The 21,320-nt window shown below is 33.0% G+C and overlaps 1 protein-coding gene across 1 annotated transcript in view; it reads left to right on the top strand.

Annotated features, from left to right (window-relative positions):
• Positions 1-181: 181 nt before the first annotated feature.
• Positions 182-21,320, top strand: part of LOC129217568 (iron-sulfur protein NUBPL-like) — a 42,135-nt gene continuing 20,996 nt past the window's right edge. The window contains exons 1-2 of the mRNA XM_054851893.1: positions 182-360; positions 512-635. Of these exons, the coding sequence (XP_054707868.1) occupies positions 271-360; positions 512-635 (214 nt within the window). The 5' untranslated portion in view covers positions 182-270. The remainder of the gene's footprint in view (positions 361-511; positions 636-21,320) is intronic.

Raw genomic sequence — 21,320 nt, forward strand, 5'->3', positions numbered from 1 at the left:
GTTTCAGGTTTTGTATAAAAATGAAAGATTCCTTTCTGAATTGATGATTAATATTATAATTTTAATGATAAAAAGCTTTATATTTTGCAGCGGGATCTTGAAAAAAGTAATTCTGAAAATTATAAAATTTCAAAATTAATGAGGCTGTAACCGTATCGTTATTCAAAAGCTGTCTGCTCGATCGGTGCAAAACTATGAAACTTTTTATTAAATTATCCTTAAATATGTCAAGAACTGATGATTTACTGAAATAAAATCATTGTAGAAATTATGAAATATCTGGAATGTTGCTCTTTAGTTACTACAATGGTTTCAATTGCTCACGTAAATCGTTTCTTACATCTTTCTTCACATTTAAGAGTGAGTTAAAATTTTTAGATGCTTTTGTCCAAAAGTCATATTAAAAAAATTTTTTTTTAAATAGTATGACTGAAAGAAAATTATGCTAAATATTGTATGTGTTTTTGCACACGGTACACTGAAATAATCAAACTTATTTTTCTTATTTTAGCGCTTTTTATGCACAGAAACCAAACCTTCAAAAAAGAGTGGAGTAAAGTTTCCTGTTCCTGGCGTTAAAAATATTATTGTCGTTGCTTCTGGGAAGGGTGGTGTTGGAAAGTCTACAACTGCAGGTAACTCCAGTCTTCGTGAAACTGCAATGCTTAGGAGCAATTTTATTAAACTTCTACAATGTGAATTTAACATTTTTGTTTATTGTACTTCCTTTCACGAAGGAAAAGAAGTATTGCAATCAATGCAAGATTATCATTATCATGAGGGGTTCATTCAGGTGGAGTTGGGAGGCAGGGGTGCCCATCCCCCCCAAGCTCAATGGCACAAAATCCCCCCCAAAACTATTCTCGCTTTCGAATAAGGTTAAAGGTAACACTCTTTCGAGTTTCTAATTCCCAGGAAAACTAACGCGGGGAGGGGGGGGGGATAACGCTAACTACTACCTACTACCATCTGAACCGAAATATCGTTGGATTGTTGACACGTCTCACCTCATAAAACTTACAATATGACCCTTGAGTAAAAAAGTTTAGATTTTTTTTTCAAACGTAAATAAAATAAAAAAAATACAGAGAGTGGATTCACCCTTTCTGGTTTGGGATAAAGTCATTACTGGATGTAAGCAAGTTGAACCTTGTCGGAAGTATAATATTCAGTCAGATAGGGGGGGTCCGGGGGTTTCTCCCCCGTAAAAATTCTGAAATTGTAGTTATAAAAACACAGTTTTAGACATTAATTGGGAAGGTTTGGTAGCATCGATTGGAACGATTCGGTGGTCCCTCCCCGGTATTTTTTTTCGAAATTGAAATATCAAAAAAGTACTTGTAGATAATCTTCTGTTATGTAAAAGAGGTGGGTTCGGGGACTCTCCCCAGAAACGTTTTTAAAATAGTAGTTCATAAAAACGGCGATTTCAGGCTATCTATGGTTAGGGGACAGGCATTTTTCGGAATTTGAAGCTCTAAAATCGCACTTGTAGCAGCCCTTCATGATGTTAAGGAAAGGAATTTTCGGAAGCACTCCCCAGAAATTTTTTTCGAGATTGCAGCCTGAAAACTAAATTTAAGACAATCTTTAGAGCCATTCCATTTCAGATCAGGCAGGGTCTGTCACATGACCATCACCGATTTTTTTGAAAAAATTACAGTAGTTACAACTAAGCAGGGACGTAACTGGGTCATTTTCGAACAGGGGCAAGACCTCGTTACGGCGCCCCCCCCCTCCCCATAAAGTCAACATAGCAAAAAAAAAAAATTCCCGAGAAATTACATAACGTCAACACCAGGGCCCTTCACGAACATAACAGAGAAAATACACCGCTCCCTATATATATATATATATATATATATATATATATATATATATATATATATGTATATATATATAATTATAGTACAAGTGAAGAATATTGAAAAGACCGACTCCCCCCCCCTCCCCAAAGCCCATAGATGCGCTACGCAGCAAAACTAAAGAGCCAAGTAAATATATAAAATATGCAAACCATATAACAAGTTTTAAACAATTTTAAAGAATAATAATGATGAGAAAAAGAAAAATACAAGCAGCAATTAATAGCAAAAGTTGAAAGGTTGAATCAAGAGCTCATTAGCCGTGAAGGATTCAATAAGTATGATCAAAAGACCAAAAAATTTAACTGCAAATTAAAAAAAGGGTGTTTAAGCTTCAGTATATGCACGACAGAATATCATATTGGGCTGAACGCACCACATGATAAACTATATACAATAAACAAGACCTTAAGCCAAAATTAAGATCTTAAATAAATCTTAAATTTAATTCTATTAAATTTCAACGCAAATGGAGCAGAATCACGGAGGAGACGATTACATTTGAGGCAGTGAAAAGCAAAGGGATGCAAGTGGCAAAATTAAAAATTTGGAGATAACCAGTATACATGGTAGGTGAACCCCTCCTCCGTCTTGGTGCAAGAGATAGTACTAGTAGCCCTGGTAGGTGGTAGCACGATAAACATATGTGTTGAAAGCTGAATATTTTTGATTAGGAGGGTGAGACGATAATCTATGTGGGGGTAAGGAAACAGCAAAAGGTTTACGATAAACCGTAGTTTCAAAACCGGACTCAGTTCGAGAAACGAGAACATCCAGAAATGGAAGGCAATTATTCTGTTCTTTTTCACAAGAGAATTGAATATGAGGATCAATGGAATTTAAAATGGATAAAGCATCATCAATGCTTAGTTGACCGTGGTTCATAAGAACAAAGCAGTCATCAACATAGCGAACATAGAATTGAAACTGTAGTTTCTGAAACAACTTGACCTCAAAGTAATGCATGTAAATATCACTAAGGATGGGGCTAAGTGGGTTTCCCATTGCCAAACCATCCAACATAGTATAAAATTTACCATTAAAAACAAAGGAACTTTGCCTTAGACAAGTATGAGTAAGGAAAACTAAATCCTCAATTTCCTTAGAGGTAAAATGAAATTCAGACAGTCTACTCTGAAGGCATAACAATGAACCCTCGACCGGAACGTTCGTAAATAATGAGTTCACATCAAAAGAAACCATAAAAGAATTATTTGGAACGCAATTCTGAATTTTTTTGACAAACTCGATAGAGTTTTTTACAGTGAATACATTATTACTCATAAGAGGAGAAAACACAGAGACTAAATATTTTGCAAGTTTATAAGAAGCCGTACCAATATTGGAAACAATCGGTCTGAAAGGAATGCCAGCTTTATGTACCTTGGGTAAAGCATAAAATCTAGCGCAATTAGCAATAGAAGGAATAACAGAGCGTTTAACATTTATTGGAATAGACTGAACAGACTTGACAGCCGAAGAAATAGTCTTTAACTCATTTTCACTAGGATCTTTAGAAATCTCTAAGTATGGACCAGAAGAAATCAAATCATTAGTTTTGTCAAGAACAACAATTTGACCACCCGTGTCAGCTTTAGTAACAACAATATCTGAATTAGAAGTTAAATTCTTTACAGTACGCCGAACAGTATTAGTAAAGACGGGATTGGAAATTCTAGAATTAAAGTCCACATTAGAAGCAATAAGATGCCTAACGCAATCTTTTTGATTGGATGATAAGGCACTAAATTTAAAAGCTTTCTCAATAGGAGCAATAAGCTTAGAAAAAGAAGGTTTGCTGGCCAGAGCAAAGTTATCATTGCATTTTAGAGCATTAATTTGAGAACTATTTAAAGGAACACTTGAAATATTAACGACAACATTTTTATTTACCACTGGTAAATTTTTCGAAGGAACAACTTTCGAATATACTACTATGAAGAAATTCGCAAGAAAAATAACAATATTCAACTACAAAAGAGCAACGTATTGCAATAATGCGTGAAATAATTTTAAATCCGATAATAAATTTAGTAGGTTATTTGTTTTTGTTTCTTACTTGAAATTAATTGAATATTACTATACTTGGCTTATTCTGACTTTAAGCTGACATCATACTGTAGTTCAAAAGGACAGATTATCTTATTTAAACTCTATCGTAATAATTTTATATGCAACACATTTTAAATTTTCGTAATCTGTACAGTTAAATATTAATTATTACAAGAGCTAATTTTTTTAAAGGTCGCACGTCCCAACTCTGGTACATAGTATACAGCTGAGAAACAGTTAATAGAAAAACAGAAACCTAATGTGCTTGAGATCAAAACTCTTTCTGTTAACCTTTTTAAAAAAAAAAAAAAACACATATCTTAAAAATGTTAAATATTATATGTTTTCAGTGCGCTTCCGTTCAGGTTATTTTCATTTACAGTACAACTTCATTTTACAAACTAGCGGGGACCAAAAGCAATCCGGATAACGAAAATCCGGATAATTTGTAAAACACTTTCGTAAATAAGCAGACTTATCTTTTATTACAGCAAAAAACGCTGTAACAAAATTATATAGGATTGTTACTTGCAAACACTTAATCATTTATAGTTCAGCTGCTGTGGTGTAGGAATGACACTCCAAATATGCCATGTTGTTTATTAGATGACTATAATTTATTGCACGTCTTATGCAGGAGTTGTGTATTTAATCAAAATAAAGAGCAAATATTTGGTACATTGACAGTTTCCTTCCGGCTAACATAATTTAATATTATATCATTTCAGTGAATATATTTCTTAACTTTAAAAATTTGATCTGGATAAGCCGGAGATCTGGATAAACGGGGGCAAGATAAACGAGGTTCTAGTATAATTATAAATATGCATCAAAAGTACCAAAGAAAAATTCAAGTTTAGAGCCGTAAAAAATGGTTGATTTCCGACACATTGATTGATGTTGATTATTTAAGCATATTTAAAATATTGTGTGGGTGAAAAAAATATATTGAAACTAAGTAGAAAATTTATCGTTTTAGTTCAATTTATCCTCAAAATAACCCTAGTATTTTCTTTAGAAAAATTGGCAGCCTCCCGAACTTTAAATTTAATCTCCATTATAGTGTGAGATTTTTTCCAAAAATGAGAAAAATTATAAAATTCAACAAATTTATGTTACATCATTCAAATTATATAAACAATGCCTTACCTTCTCTCTTAACGTCTTTAGCATTTAATCACGATGATAAATAAGATGAAGATTGTTGGGGGCCTCTTTTCTGTGGTCTTTCGCTCTCTTTCTGAATTCAGCTTCAAATAGTTTTTTCTACATGTCTTAAAATTGATTTAAAACTATACAAGATGAGTAAAAAATATCCTGAGAACGGAGTACAAAGCAGAAAAAAGTACGTGGTACGAGCTAGAGAAGATACTCTTTAGAAAATGGTTCTGTTGGATAAAAATAGTGGCTCCAATTTCTAAACTATGGGCTACGGCCAAGGGAACAGTGTAACGATTTTCCCTTAGGCCCTTGGGGTGGGGTAGACAAGTTCTCGTCATTGTAAAAGCTGAGAGGAAGACATGTTGACAGTTTTATGACGTTTAATTGTAGAAAAAGGACATTTGAGCATTTCCGCTGTTTTGTATTGGTGTGTACTTCCCTCAGCTTAGCTCCCATATTCCTACTCCGAGAGGAAAATTCTTAGATAAGATATAACAAGTATTGGTCACTCTGAGAAAACACATTCATGCTATTTACTGTGCCCTCCTACTCTCTCTCTCTGTCTATCCTTCCCACTCTTTATCCACAATAAACCATGCAAACTTTCTGCCAGAGCCTGCACAGCTTGTTTTTGTTTTTTTTTGTTTTTGTTTTTGGGAGGGGGCGGCTTCTAATAACTTGTCCTTTTTTCAAAAAATAAATTTAAGCATTTATTTAGTCAGTTTAGCGCCCCCAAAATCTGGCGCCCGAGGCACGAGCCCCGTCTGCCCCCCTCTAGTTACGTCCCTGCAACTAAGGGACATATGAAATATCCCAAAAGGATTTTGCAAGAAAAAATTTTTTTCTTCAGTTACAGCCTATTAAAATTCTGCACAAAATCCGCCATTTTGGAAAAAACTGGCAAAACACTCCATTTGAAATTAACACTATTGCAAAAGTATTTAACCTATTCGAATAATTCTTTTTTCTAAAAATAAATAAGGACCCATATATCCTCTAGACATCATTTTTGAAAGTTTAGTTAGATTTTTTGATAAAGAAAAAAATTAATTTTTGCTGCGAAAAAACTGCATTTTTACCGAATTCATGATTTTTTTTCTCCATGAAAAAAAAGTTTTTTTTACTAAACGGAGATGGCAGTCTAAAGCCCGTATATGATAGTTTCATAATATATTTTATTAGAATCCTTGGATGCATACAGCCTCGGAAATAAAATTTGAAATTTTGAAAATTTTCAAAAATTAGCGATTTTTGAAGTGATTTTACTCAAAAAACCCATTTTTTAAAAATCTAAGAATTGGCTCATTTGAACCCCATATAATGCTTAACAAGTGGATAGACACCCGCATCCAGTATTTTTTTCCCATAAAATGTTTTATGATTTTTTGAAAGTGACCTTATCGCCCATGGCATGCATGTAAAATAAAAATTTCTAATAATTTCAGTCACTGAAAATCTGATCATATTAATGGATTAATGCCTAATAGCTACAATGATGGTGCACTTTATCAGCAACAAATAAAATTTTACTGACTTTTAATAATATAGCGATATCAAACCGCTTTTGATGACCCAGTCAATTCGTCTTTTTGTAAGACTCTGTGTGTAGCCTTTAGATAGAAGAGCCTTTGGTGATTATATTAATGACTAATTCAGTGGCTCCCAAAAGCGTTCGTACACTTTGAAATTTTGTAGTAAAACCAAAATAAGGCAAAACTGAATTCGAATATGAAGTCCAATTTTTTTTTCACATCCTTCCTATGCCATTCTGAATAAAAGCCAGCAGTTTTTTTCAAAATATCTGATGACTCAGCCAATTCGCCTTTGTGTATTTCGTTATATAAATATATTTTTCTGCTGATCAGCTCCTAATTGTTATGGGAGCTGAGCTCCCATACTTCCTTATTTGTTTTACTCGAATTTTTGTATTTTTGACCGAATTCAGGCCACTTAAGCATTAAAACAAGTTCTGAAGACTATAGGGATCCTGCATTTCTTTTGTTAGAAATTGGATCCCTGGCTATAATAGTCACCTTTATTGAGATCTGTTTGGTTACCTCAACTTACAACCATGTTCAATTGATTACTTCTCTCATAAAACAGGTGGGCTTTTTAAATTCTTAAACTACAAGTGAGTTTTACAGTTTGAATTTAGTATAAATATTCTTACGTATAAAAGTAATCATAAGAGGTACGATCCAAAAATTATGTGACAACATTCGCCAATGACAACCAAAGCACGAAATTAAAATTAATCGTTTTAAATGCATTGTATTGTTCTTCCCTTTGATGATTTCCCCTGTCATGTAATTGAGTTGAAGAGAATGACTATTGAAAGAGAAAAATTATGATTTGTTGCTGCATATGAAAGTAACGGTGAATGCATAGCTTTGGAGACGAAATCAACTAATATTTATTAAAAAAAAGGAAAGATTTTAACTGTTACTGATAAAGTACATCATTATCATAGCTAGTCATTAATATAATCACCAAAGGCTCTTCTACCTATAAACTACACACAGAGTCTTACAAAAAGACGAATTGACTGGATCATCCAAAGCAGTTTGTTACTGATATATTATTAAAAGTCAGTAAGATTTTAGTTGTTCCTGATAAAGTGCACCGTTTTTGTAGCTATTAGGCATTAATATAATCAGATTTTCAGCGACTGAAATTATTAGACATTTTTATTTTACATGCATGTCATGGGCGATAAGGTCACTTTCAAAAAATCATAAAACATTTTATGGGAAAAAATACCGGATGCGGTGTCTATCCACTAGTTAAGCATTATATGGGGTACAAATGAGCCAATTTTTAGATTTTTAAAAAATGGGTTTCTTGAGTAAAATCACTTCAAAAATCGCTAATTTTTGAAAATTTTCAAAATTTCAAATTTTATTTACGAGGCTGTATGCACTCAATGATTCTAATAAAATATGTTATGAAACTATCATATAAGGGCTTTAGACTGCCATCTCCGTTTAGTAAAAAAAACTTTTTTTTCATGGAGAAAAAAAATCATAAAATTGGTAAAAATGCAGTTTTTTGGCGGCAAAAATGAATTTTTTTCTTTATCAAAAAACCTAACTAAACTTTCAAAAACGATGTTTAGAGGATATATGGGTCCTTATTTATTTTTAGAAAAAAGAATTATTCGAATAGGTTAAATACTTTTGAAATAGTGTCCATTTCAAATGGAGTGTTTTGCCGGTTTTTTCCAAAATGGCGGATTTTGTGCAGAATTTTAATAGGCTGTAACTGAAGAAAAAAAAATTTTCTTGCAAAATCCTTTTGGGATAGTTCATATGTACCTTAGTTGTAAATACTGTATTTTTTTCAAAAAAATCGGTGATGGTCATATGACACTTTTCATACCTGCCTGCCTGATTTGAAATGGAATGACTCTTTAATGATTTTGATGAGAGTGGGGGAAGGGAGAGGGGCACTTCACTTAAATGCTGTTGATTAAGAAACGCAATTTTGATAGATCTTTGGTAATGTTAGTGGAAGGAGAAGTTCGGTGGCATTCCCCCAGCAATTTTTTCGAAATTGAAACTCCAAAAAGGCAATTGCAGATAGTCTTTGATCCTGTTAAGAAGAGGGAAGGTTCAGGGGCTCTCTCCCCATAAATTTTTCAAGATTGCAGTTCTGGAAACTCAGTTTTAGATTACTCTTAATGGCAAAGAGGGCGTTTTTTGAGCGTTACAAAGGAGGAGCTCAACTGGAAGTTTACCGAAATTGCAGTCGCATATCCAAAAAAGATGGGTCACACACAAATTCACTGCAACAGATATTTTTCGGAAATCCTCAAAATTGATTCAGCTATTCAGCACACATCGAAATTCAGAACTCGAAAATTTTTCCAAATCTAATACTTCCTTCTATAACATATCAGATACAGAAGAAAATAAAAATGATTTTAGAAAAATAATTAAAATACCTGAAGAACAAAACGATCTACTTCCAACAGTGGAACCTAACGTCATTGAAAGTTTTATAAAAATCATCTAATGATAAATTGAAAGAACAGTCAATTTGAAAATGGTAGAAAAAACGAGAGTAAAGTGAAATGAAAAATTCTACATAAACTTAAGCTAATTTATGAAGAAAGTGCATTAATTTTAAAGCGATGGGCTAAAAAATATTTTACAGTGAAACCTGTATAAGTTGACCACTTGCGGTGCACTACTTTAGTGGTCAACTTACACAGGAGGTCAACTTATAAAGGTTGAATTATATGATATAGGTCTGATTCTGTGCCTGTAAATAGCGGTCAACTTAGACTGGTGGTCAACTTAACAGGTTTTACCGTATTCGAAAACTTCAAAATTAGTTTTAAACGATTATTTTGGTGCAAATGAATCCATGAAAGGCTAGAGCATAGTGGTCAAAATTCTTACAAACAATAAATACAGTGGCTCCCAAAAGTGTTCGTACACTTTGAAATTCTTTAATAAAACCAAAATAACTCGAAACAGAATTCGAATATGAAGTCCAATATTTTTTTACATCATTCCTATGTCATTCTAAAAACAACCCATTGGTTTTTTTCAAAATATTGACCGATCTTCTTTTTGAAATGGGTCAGAAAACGAAGAGACAGAGAAATAACACGCCACAAAAGTCATCGTACACTCAAATATTTTTGAATAAATTCACGATTAAAATTATCATATGCCGTTTTATTAATATTTTTGCATTGTGTTGACCCTCATAAGTCATTTGCCTTTAATTTTTTGTTTATTTATTCTTTAATATTGGGCTTATTACTGTAAAATGGCTGGTATTCGTAAAAAACCGCAAACACCATTCAAAATTTGAATTTTTTCCCCACAGTAGAGGTAAATTGATTTGAAATGTCTCTAAATTACTTAATTTATTTGTATGTATAGTAAAGTGCTTGATAAAATGCTTTAAAGAAAGGAATCGGACCGAAAACAAGGTAAGAAAAGGTCAACCTGCCAAGTTGACAAAACGTGATCGGAGATTTAAAGGTAAAAAATTTATGAAAAATACACATTTGAGTGCTGTAAAAGTTTCTACAGAGTTAAATGAAACATTTTACATTTAATTTTTACCTAAAATTGTCCGCCAAGTTCTCTGATCAGCTGGATTAAATGGGACCTCTTCCGCAGAAATTTTCTTGGTCGCGCGAAAAACCAGAAAACTTACGCTTTTCGTCGCAAAATCAACGATAAATAAGCTAAAAACGTTTTAGAATCACGTCTTATCTGCAGATAAAAATTGATTCAACATTTTTTGTTAAATTATTGTACAACTGTAAATAGAAGAAAAGATTAGGAACTTATTCTTAAGAACTTATTTGGATCAGTTAATCAGGACGGTGGAGGTGTTCTAGTGTGAGGGTACATATCAGCATCAAGACTTGGTAGTTTGTAATTTTTTGATGAAATAATGAATCATGCTGTTCCTTTAAATATTTTAAAAACCAATTTTGAATTCTTAGCCAAAAATTTGGTTATTGGAAACAACTTTGTTTTTTATCAAAATAACTATAAGAAGTACACGGTTTTCAATGTGTGCGTCTAGTGCCTCGAAAATTGTCCTAAAATTTAGAAAATACCCCCTCAATCTCCAGATTTTAACTTAATGTAATGTATTTAGAGATATCTGGAGGCTAGATTACGAAAAAAGGGCTTTAAAACGAAAATAGAGCTAGAAACAGTAAGATTCGAAGTGTGGTTGAACACTTACTCAGAAATTACGTAAAAAAAAAGAAAGAAAAAGATTGAAATCTATTCCCAGACGTTTAAAAGGGGTTATGAATACTGTATCATATTCTACTAATTAATAACTTAATCAAAAGTTAGATTATTCAATAATATATAGACATTTTATGAAGTGTACGAAGACTTTTGTGAGATAAAATTTCCGGCACTTTTTGGTTTTTGATTTTTAAAAAATTAAGTTTTAATATTTTTTAAAAACTTTTTATGTAGTTTTGTTAAAAATTTATCATAGATCTTATAATTAAATACCTATTCTGAAATTTTAATTCTAACCAATGGATTGGGGCCTATTTCGTTGAAAGTGGTAGGTGTACGAAGACTTTTGGGAGCCACTGTAAATAGCAGGGGGGGGGGGGGAACAATTTAAAAACTTTACTTCAGCCATTTTTGACCTCTTTCTCATCATTGTTACACGTTTTTCTCATACAAAACTGTGTTATTTCCAGAAAATCTATATAAATAAAACAAAGAATATATGTGCATATATCTATGCATGTTCCCCATACAAATCGAGTTTATGTCGGATCTCGACCAAATTTGACAGGGACATACCTGGGCACCCGAGAAGGAACGTAGAGGGATTTTCAAGCGGCAAAGAAGCATGGATGTAAAGAAGTACCGAACAGTTCCAATTTTAGTTTCAGGACCTTAAATGGCATTAAAAGACTCTTTCTACCAGAAATAATTATCCGATCGGTTCGATTTTAGTCTCATTTGAAAGCCCGTAAAAATACCTCTGAAGTAGATCTACTTCTCTTGGATTTCAAAACCATCAATAAGGCTGTAAAGTCAACAGGACAAAAGTTGTACGCATTTTTAGGTAAAGGAACACCAAAATAAAATCGGAAACTTATTGTCTACTGGGAGCTCAGTTTTAATTATCGTCAATAAAATCACTGATAAGAAAGATCTATTGCCATTTTTTTCTCGACTGTGAACAAATAAAATTCTTGCTTTTGTTTTGAGGCTTTTCCTGTAATCGGAAGATTTAAAATTTTTCCTTTTTGGTTATTTTTCCACGATCTGTCGGGAAATTTTTCAGATATATATATATATATATATATATATTTTTTTTTTCAAGTCTGATTATTAAACACACATCATTTGACTTACTTTTTATTTTCGAGGTAAATCTTGCAAAGTCGGGTGACGCAGCTAGTTTATAATATATTAAAAAGAAATCAAATCGTAACGGACACTCCATCCCGTCTTTGATGATCCCTTTATTGAAAAAGAGACACGGCTAGTAAATTTTGGAATGAGTACGTCACAAATGTAATATTTATGCATGTAGGGGAGGGTGGCCCAAAGCGGGCAGGTTTTCGAATAACGCTCAAAAATTGTAGTTTTTGAATTTTAATTGCAACAATTTCGGTTTTATTTCCTAGCAGGGTTCTTGAACTTTAAAGAAAAAGTGATTTTTGTATTATTTAAAACCCAATATTTATTTATTATCAAACTTAACAAATATTTGAAAAACCTGCTTTGAACCTACCGTTGAGCCTAAAGTGGGTAAGCTTAACTAATTGTGGTTTGGTACATTTTCCAATCAAATATGAAGTTATAAATGATTAAAATAGTTGACTAGCTACCTGCCATTATGTAAAAAAATATATAAAACAGTTGTACTTATCCAATTTAAAGTCAGTATATTTGTTTATAAAACATAAAGAAATAACTGAGTTAATTAATAGACTAATTGATTGCTAACCTAAAGAATAACTTTTTAAAGTTATACTTATCCTATTGAAAGAGAAAATCTAAGTCAGCACACGAGTCAAGAAATTTTAAATAAATATTAGGGCTCGACCAATGGCATTTTTTGGCCGATGGGCCGATGCCGATTGATCAAAGATGGCCGATGGCCGATGGCCGATTGTTTTCCTCCAAATGGCCGATTGCCGATGGCCGATGGCCGATGCTGTTGGCCGATGGCAAAAAAAAAAAAATCTAACAAAAATTAATTGATAAGATTGTCAGGGATTTAAAGGATTATTATTGATTCATTTCACTTTACTTCCTTTCTACGTATAAGGAATTCTAATCCAAAAAAAAATCAGATTTCAACCTCACTCTTTATTTTACGATCACCCAATTTAAACTTCACAAGTTTTTTCGGAGCATATGTACATGCATATGTACCTAAGAACATATAGATGACCGAAATATCCATTTTGAACGCCTCCTTAGTTAATTATCGCAAATTCTCTTCTGATGTCCTCATGTGTGTAAACTTACGTCACTCAAAAACATTATGAAATAGTAAGTTGAAAACTCACACGTACGTAGTATGATCTAAAAGTTCGAGGACAAGTTGTATAAAAATTTACCGTGAATAGTTCACATTACCGAAGTACATCTATCTACAAAATAGTCACCTTGAACGACCATGCACTTCAGCCAACGTTCGTATAGCTTTTAGAAGGACTCCTGGAAGACATTTATCGCACCCTCCTGTAAGGTCTCTTGTGCTGCTGTTTCAACTTCATCGTGGAGAAGAAGACGCCTTTCATGTTGAGGATGCACGGTTCTATTGGCCAATACTCTGATATGACAAACAAATAATATAACGCTTCGTCGGACTTAGCTCCGTGTGACTTTTACCTGTTCCCAGCAAAAAAACATTTGCATAGACGCCGCTTTCTTCCGTCAGGAGAACATAAAGCTGCATGACAGAAGGTAGCGAAAAATGGCTTCCAGGAGTGATTACATGATTTATAATAACACTGGCAGAAGTACATAGTCCCTGAAGATGACCTTTTGAAGGTGGATGTGCTTCGGTAATGTGAACTATTCTGGGTAAGGTTTTGTACAGCTTGTCCCCCGAACTTTTGGATCGTACTACGTACAATCTGTATAGGGTGTAGTTATGCTTCTCCTTTTTTGACTGCTGTATGATGGAAGACAAAGAACAACAGCCAAAAAAAAAAAAGAAGAAAAAGGAATAAAAACAAAGAGTCTGTTTAATAACCAATTGACTTTTTTTTTAATTGAACATATAACTAAGATTTCAGTAATATTGTAATAATGTATGGATTTAGGTTAACTACACATAGTTAAAAAACATTAAATTATGTTGTTTAATCATTCAAAAAAAATTAAGAATAAAACTATGAAACCGTCAACAAATTACGTAATTAAAGTGGAAAGATTGCACGTAGACTTTTTTAGTCATGAAATTAAACAAAAAAAGGTAACAGATAAATTACAATATTAAATCATAATAGGAATATTTTTATACTTATTTAAAATTTATGAATAGAAAAGTTTGCATTTTTCGTAAAATGTATAACAGTGACAGCGGAAAAAAAAATAGCCATGAAAATAGCGAGGTTCTTAAAACGCAGCTACAATAAACAAACTCAATATTTACACCAAGTTAATAACTGAATACATATACTACTTGATCTGATGTTTGCACACGTAATATTGAACAATTTGATTGTTTAATTTTTTATGAAGCACTGCAAACAAGTTCAAATTAAATTTTTCAATTTAACAATAATTCTCTGAAATTTAAAAAATTGCACAATAGAAAATCCTTGAAACTTTTTTATAACATATTATTAAACATGTGATGAAAACGAAAAAAACTTATTCATTGATTTTATATAAATACATAAAAATAGTTACAACAGAAAAAAAATCGATCGCTATTAATGATACAAAAAAGATGACGCATTACAAAATATAGGTGAAACAAGTATAAGAAATACGCAAAATGACATTTCTTGACCAAAATAAATAATCGCTAAATATTTAAGAAATGCTTGAAACGACGAGGGTGGGTTAGGGGGATCACCCTCTGACATAGGCGTCGGAACCGGGGGATCTGGGGGAGCTTGAGCTCCCCCTGGGATATTTCAGACCGGCTCAGCTCCCCCGGAAAAATTCTCGCATAGGAGCTTTCTGTAGTACATTGTTTACCTCCAACCTGATTTCAAAAATGTGATCTGCCTTTTCTAAGAATTTCCACCTAATAAGCAACAAAAGCAGGGGACAGAGAGAGTGGTCAGTGCACTTGAGTCCACCTTCACCCTTTTTCTCACTGTTTACATGCCTCTTGATTCCCGGAAGAAAAATAAAAGAATTTTAGACAAGCTATCCTACCGGCAGCGGAAAAGTGGGCTTTGCCCCGCGGCCTGCAAAAATCAGTACCAGTACCGATTGGGGTTTGCTCCCCACCTTAAACTCGTGTTTCGGGAGCGGCATCGCAGTTTAGTTCACATTTTTATTAGTTTTGCCTCGTATACCGTTTTTTTTATCACGTTATCACAAAAAAGATAGTGAGTCAGTTTGACATTTAACCCTTAAAGTGGAACGCCCCTCTCCCACTAAACTAGTCAAAAATGTCTGACCCACTGTAAAGAATTTGCTCTATTTGGACACATCGCATCCACACGTACGTGCTCCGAAAATGCCAGCTACCTTGTTGTCAACCCCCCCTTCTTTCTCATCAAGGTGGAACCCAAATTGACAGTTCAATGCACTGGTCTCGCCCTGTTCCTTGGAGATTTGAATCCTTTTAGCTATTCAAATACACGTTATCTGGATTTTCCCGTTTTGTTGTGGTTTGCTGAGCAAGGAATGTTCTCAATTTCGAGCTGCCTGCTTCATTTTGCAGCAGTAGGAACTAAATTTTTTTTCGCACTTCAGGAATATTATTTCGCAATACGGTCTTCAAGTTTTGCTGCAGAAATTACATATTAAAATTCCTTTTCAAAAAGTCATAGTTTATGTTTGGGCACATGCAAAATTTAAATTTGTTCAGTACCTACTACGCTACAAATGTTTATTCCTATTCAATTGTTTGCTTAGCAATTGTTTAGTTCAGTCTTACTAAAAATCAATATCATATGAGTATAGGTGAAAGAGGTACCTATGGGGAATTTTTTCCTCGTTTCTTTTTTTTTTTTCAAAGAACGTTATGAATTTCTGAGGGCAAAAGTGTTCTAATGATAGAAGTATTTTCTTTAAGTCATGATCTTTATGAGATTTTGAAAGAAAATCTATTCAATTTATGTTGTTTGAAAAAAAAAAAGGCTTCAATTGTTCAAATGTGCTCCGATTGTGGCCGAATATCGTCAAGCCTGGGGCACATACGAACAAGATTTAAAAAAAAAGTGAGGACAATCATCATCTTTCAAAGAATTACATTGAAGAGTTTGTGACCTATACCAGGACTGTGGAGTCGGAGTCGGGCTTATTTTGGGGTAAAGGATTCGGAGTCGGAGTCATTCGAAACAGGCCTACTCTGACTCCGGGCTTCTTTTTTTCAATACTATTTACCGACTTTCCTTGCATTTTTTAAATAATTTACCACAAATTAGTTCGATTACAAGTATATAGGCCTACTAATAACAAAATAATTGTCTTTGGCAACCAGCAGACTTGATTGTTTATCATACTTTCTGTAATAGCTATTTACGCCGTCCCCTAGTTTGCTTGTTTTTGTACTCTCTTTAACTGATAGCAACTGTCATCAAAGGGATTTGTTGCCTAAAGTAATATCTTTCAAATAAAAATAATAACTAGTAAAAGGAATGTATTCCTTGAACAAGCCGGCGCCCGTAGCTTGAGAGGAAACTTGAGGGTGTTCGGTAAATTCAAATAAGTGTTGGCGAGGTGAATCCGAAAAAGATCCGATAAAATATATAATCCTTTCCCTTGAGGGAAGGGAGGGAATTGAAAATAAATAAATAAAAAAAAAGCCGGCGTCGAAGTTGGACGATTCCAAATCCAGGAGTCGGAGTCGAACATTTTCCTTCCGACTCCACTCCTCCGACTAGTACTTTGTTAGTTTAAATTGTACTGTAATGTGTCAAATACAAAAAAAAATATGAATTACATAACAATGCTCACTGTTAAATTTGAAAGTTTCGTAGTTTGTTCCAATCGCTGCAGACAAAAGAAAAAGAACCTATAAGACTGCACTGCCCAAGAAATATTTTATTGTGTTAAGATTATTTTTATTATACATTGCTATTAGGTTTCACACAGGTTATTAATGTTTTTAAATGATTTTAAACTGGATTTTTTGTTAATGTTTCGTGTTTAGTTAAAATGTTTCGTGCCTTTTTATTTCCTGTAGTCAGGACTAGATTAGCCTTTAAAATTAGGAAAAACTCGGTCTCATTTCAAGGCCCTCACTTTTAGCTTTTGGAAATTTTTCGAAAATTCTATGCACATTGATGCAAAACTTATTTTTGCTACTAGTAATATTTACAAAAGTGATCCAGTAGAATTCAATAAAGGTTATTCCACCTTCCCAGCGAATTGAAATTTCCTACATTACACATGTTGTACTGCAATGCTCGACGAATAACGTAGTAAAGCGTTTAAATCAAATTTAACACTTCACAAAAAAAAAACACATAAATGAGCATTATAACAGAGTTGAACCAAATCCTATGCCAGAAAACATAACTTGTGACCACATTTTATTAAATGTATCCTCATCTTTTATTATTATTTATTTCTTCCAAACATTTTTATTTAGCATGCGGCAACGTTAGCAATCTGTTTAAAAATGCTTTTAAAAGCAGAAACTGTAATTGTTAATCACAGTTTTTTATTTATTTTCTGGCTCCCTAAAAATTCTGAGGAGAAGCTCAAGTTTTCTGACTTTTATGGGGATAATCTGGCCTCCCTGTAGCTGTTCTATAGCACAAAATTCTTGACTAATTATGTAGTAACAAGAAATAAAGAAATACTTAACTATACTTTCTGAATCGACAGTACAAAAAATAATAATAAATTATAATATTTTTTTTCTTGAAAATTAATAATAACCTAACATTCATGTTTTAAAAAAGACACCGGAACAGCTCACATGAGCGGCGGTTGTTATGTGTTTACAAGTTCTCCATCTTCTACTTTAGGACTAACTTGCAATAGTAAAGAATTTTTAATTTAATAAAAAAGAAATTAAACATATAGTCATACATTTACGTAAATGTTCATCAGTGGCAGTATCGTGGCGAACGCAATGGGGTCCGCAATGGTGTCCGGCGGCCACCCCCATTATTTGTAGACCATCTCAATGATCTAAGCCCCTATCCCCTCGATTCGTTTTTCTTGTCTGTAAACCTATTTATAGCAGTCATCTCACTGCGTGCACTGTTAAAATCACGTAACAACGAAGTCAAAAATGCTTTCATTTCTTATATTTCATAATTTACATGACTATATAAACGTGAATATTCATCGTACAGCGTAAATTTATTTAGATTTGTAGTTGCAAAATATGAGGCAGCAAGAAGCTGTAAGAAGGGATGTCAGTTGACTTTTAAAGTTTCGAGTAAAACACGTTTAAATTTTGGATTCTAGATAGACTTTTAACTGATTTTTTCCTAAACTATGCTGTTTAGCAGCACTAGCCAAAACTTCGAGTTCTATCTCTTGCCCCAAAACAGAAAAGAGTTTCTCTTACCATTTCTACTGATTATCGCCAAATTTTAAAATTTTGGATCTTACATACGTTTGTTTCTCACTGTTTCATAACATTTTAAAACTATTGAAAAAATAATTGATTGAAATCCTAAGATAGAAAACAAGTAACATTATTGTCTTTTGTTAAAAGCATACTTTAAGATGAAAGACTACTTTTCTTCAAGATTGAAGAGAAAGAAGATTCTGTCTTCATCAAATGATAGTTTTTCTTTTTGTTTTTAAATTTTGAAAAAAAGTAAATGCGCAAATTATTGTGGTTTTTGGTAATTCCATTAAGTGTTCGTTAAAAATCCCAAAGAAACGATGAAATTTTGCATATTTTTCAAATTTTCAGGAACGTTACCGGCTTTTGATATCAGATTTCAATTTTCTTTTCCGCTTCAATTCTTCATCAATAACTGGAACTCTCTGGTCTTATAGTATTTTAAAAATAAAAATGAAGGGTTTTTTTTTAATTATGAAAAAATGGTGGAATTCTTCCATTTTGGAATTTTCTGTTTAGTTGTGGATTGGATTGTAATATTCAATTTCATTATCTTTTTACAAAAATTAAGTGTTCACCAATTGCAACGTTTCAGGGTTTATAGCACTTAAAGAAAAAAAAAATGCAAAATTTTGAAAAAAGTTCCAAAAAACCGGCAAAACTCTCCGCGTTTTCGAATTTTTAAGGCTCGTTCGGCTGTCAAAAGCATGCAATTTCAAAATAACTTATTTTTTAAACCGTTGCGTTCACCAATCGCAACTTCTCCGTGCTACATTCACTCGAAAATAATTGTTTTGATTTTTTCGCACCACTCTTCGCTCTTTCTGTTTTACTGAAGAATATCATTTAAAATTAATACACTCCAATAACATTAATTATATTTTACCAAGTCATTAGCTTAACTTTATTCCGTTCTGTTTTTCATTTGTTACACCTATTTGTTCAGCATCGCAATTCCTATAGTAACATAAAGTTCAAAAATATATGTCTAAGAATGTGATGTTTCAGTACTTATTTAAAAATTGGTTTTCAAGTGAAAACAATGACCCTTTCTTTATGAAAAACAAAGTTCTACAAATATTATAATTCCAGTAATGTAAGGATGAGTTTTGCTCACTCTCCAAAGCATATCTTAGTTCGTTGTTTGACTTTATTGAATGCACATGTTCTTATCAGTCAGCTGAATCACTGTTCTTTATGAAAAGAACTTGAAAATAAGATTTCCCCCTTCTGATGCTCAAGGGATCTGCATTCATGTAGAAGGACAATACCGAGGACTTCCCCTTTCTCGTTTCGTCTTGCAAACGAAACAATGGAGTACTCTAGCTTGTTTGCTATGGCGTTATGGGGTGCAAGTGTCAGGGTCAGGTATACCATGCAAGGTGTCCTTGGGGTAGGAAATGGCGCGAAGCTGAGACTGGACTATCAACCAAGCTTTTAACATTTCAATATCAAGCCACCATTTTGATACCACCATTTTCACACCACTAAAACCTCTCGCTGCGGCACCATAGGGTACCACAGCAACCCACTTTGAGAATCCTATCTCTATTTTTTTTTAATTGTTAAATGTTGAATATGAAAAACAATTAAGATCGTGCAATTAAAGGTATCCATACTAGTAAAGCAAAAATTTTCAATGAAAGGTTCACGTATTTTGGAGCAGGGCCGACTCAAGTGGTTTTGTCCCCCAGAACAAAAATGAAAAATGACTCCCCTCCTCACGATAAAAATATTGAAATTTATATATTGTTAATAAATACATGCCAATGAATCTTGAATAAATCTTGCACATAGATGACCTGCATCGCAAAATAATTCATATATAATAAATAAGCATTTAGCTTTGATAAATAATCAGTCATTGAAGCTCCTTTTTCGATTATATAGGAAAAAAGAAAAAGAGAAGAAGACAAAAATTGAAAGCGAATACTAGAAAAAGCATATCTGGGGCCCTGTGTAACATTTACATGAATTGAAACATTTACATGAGAACTCGAACCTCCTAATTTTTTATAAATGTAACTTTTAATAAAAAATAGTAACAAGTGGCAACCATTTCTGTGGGCACTCATTAAGTCATATCTTCATTCTAAGACAGCGTTGCTTGATTTTTTTTTTTTTTTTTGATGAGTAGAGGTGGAACCCTTATTAATGTTTACTTTTTTCATGGAGCCCTGGATTTTTCTTTACACAATGTAATCTACTATCAGTAATATTAAATGTTAGAATATTTTAATGCATTTTTCATGCAAAAAAAATTATAATAGTTCACATGGATATTAAAAATTTTTTTACAGCTTTTTATCTTATTTAATGAAGTTCTGACTTTAATAATTCGTGTTTTAGATATTTCGAGGTAGACCCAGCCCCATTCATCTTGAACTATGGAGATTCAACTATATTTCTGTTCTTGGATTTAGTCACATATATATCCATATTTTTGTAATGAGACAAGGTTAAATTTAACATAATATTTGACTTTAATATTTAACTGAAAGTCTGGGAGAAGTTTGGATATATACAAACTAAATAATAATCCGTGATCGGTAATATGAGTAAAAATAACTTTGTGAACCAAAGTTACCGTTATGTACGCCTTGATATAGCATTTTTTTTATGCGGCCAGTCTTTACTAGCCGTTGCCCCAACTGTCGCTTTTATTCATAGATAACACCCAAGCGGTCTGAGTATGATGAAAATTAGAACTGGGCCCTGAACATCAGTCCCCCCCCCCCCCAACAAAACTGAAAACTCGGCAAAATTGTTTCAGAAAATGTAGTGGCTGACCAAGGTTCTAGCCTCGTAGGCCAGCGGTCCAGAACACAAATCAAATTTCAAAGTATTTTATTCTTTCCTAAATGACATGGGAAATTAATCCGTTGTATTAAAAGAACTGTAAAATGATAAAAACATCGGCAACAAATCTGCCGGAGGAATATTTTACAGAAATATTTTTACTATTTTAAATTCTAAAATATTTTTAAATACGTTTCTGTTTATTTACCAGAATCGTTAAATAAAAGATTAAGCCCATTTGGAAATTTCAACAGT

This window comes from Uloborus diversus, chromosome 2 (genome assembly GCF_026930045.1).
Source record: "Uloborus diversus isolate 005 chromosome 2, Udiv.v.3.1, whole genome shotgun sequence".
Classification (NCBI taxonomy): domain Eukaryota; kingdom Metazoa; phylum Arthropoda; class Arachnida; order Araneae; family Uloboridae; genus Uloborus; species Uloborus diversus.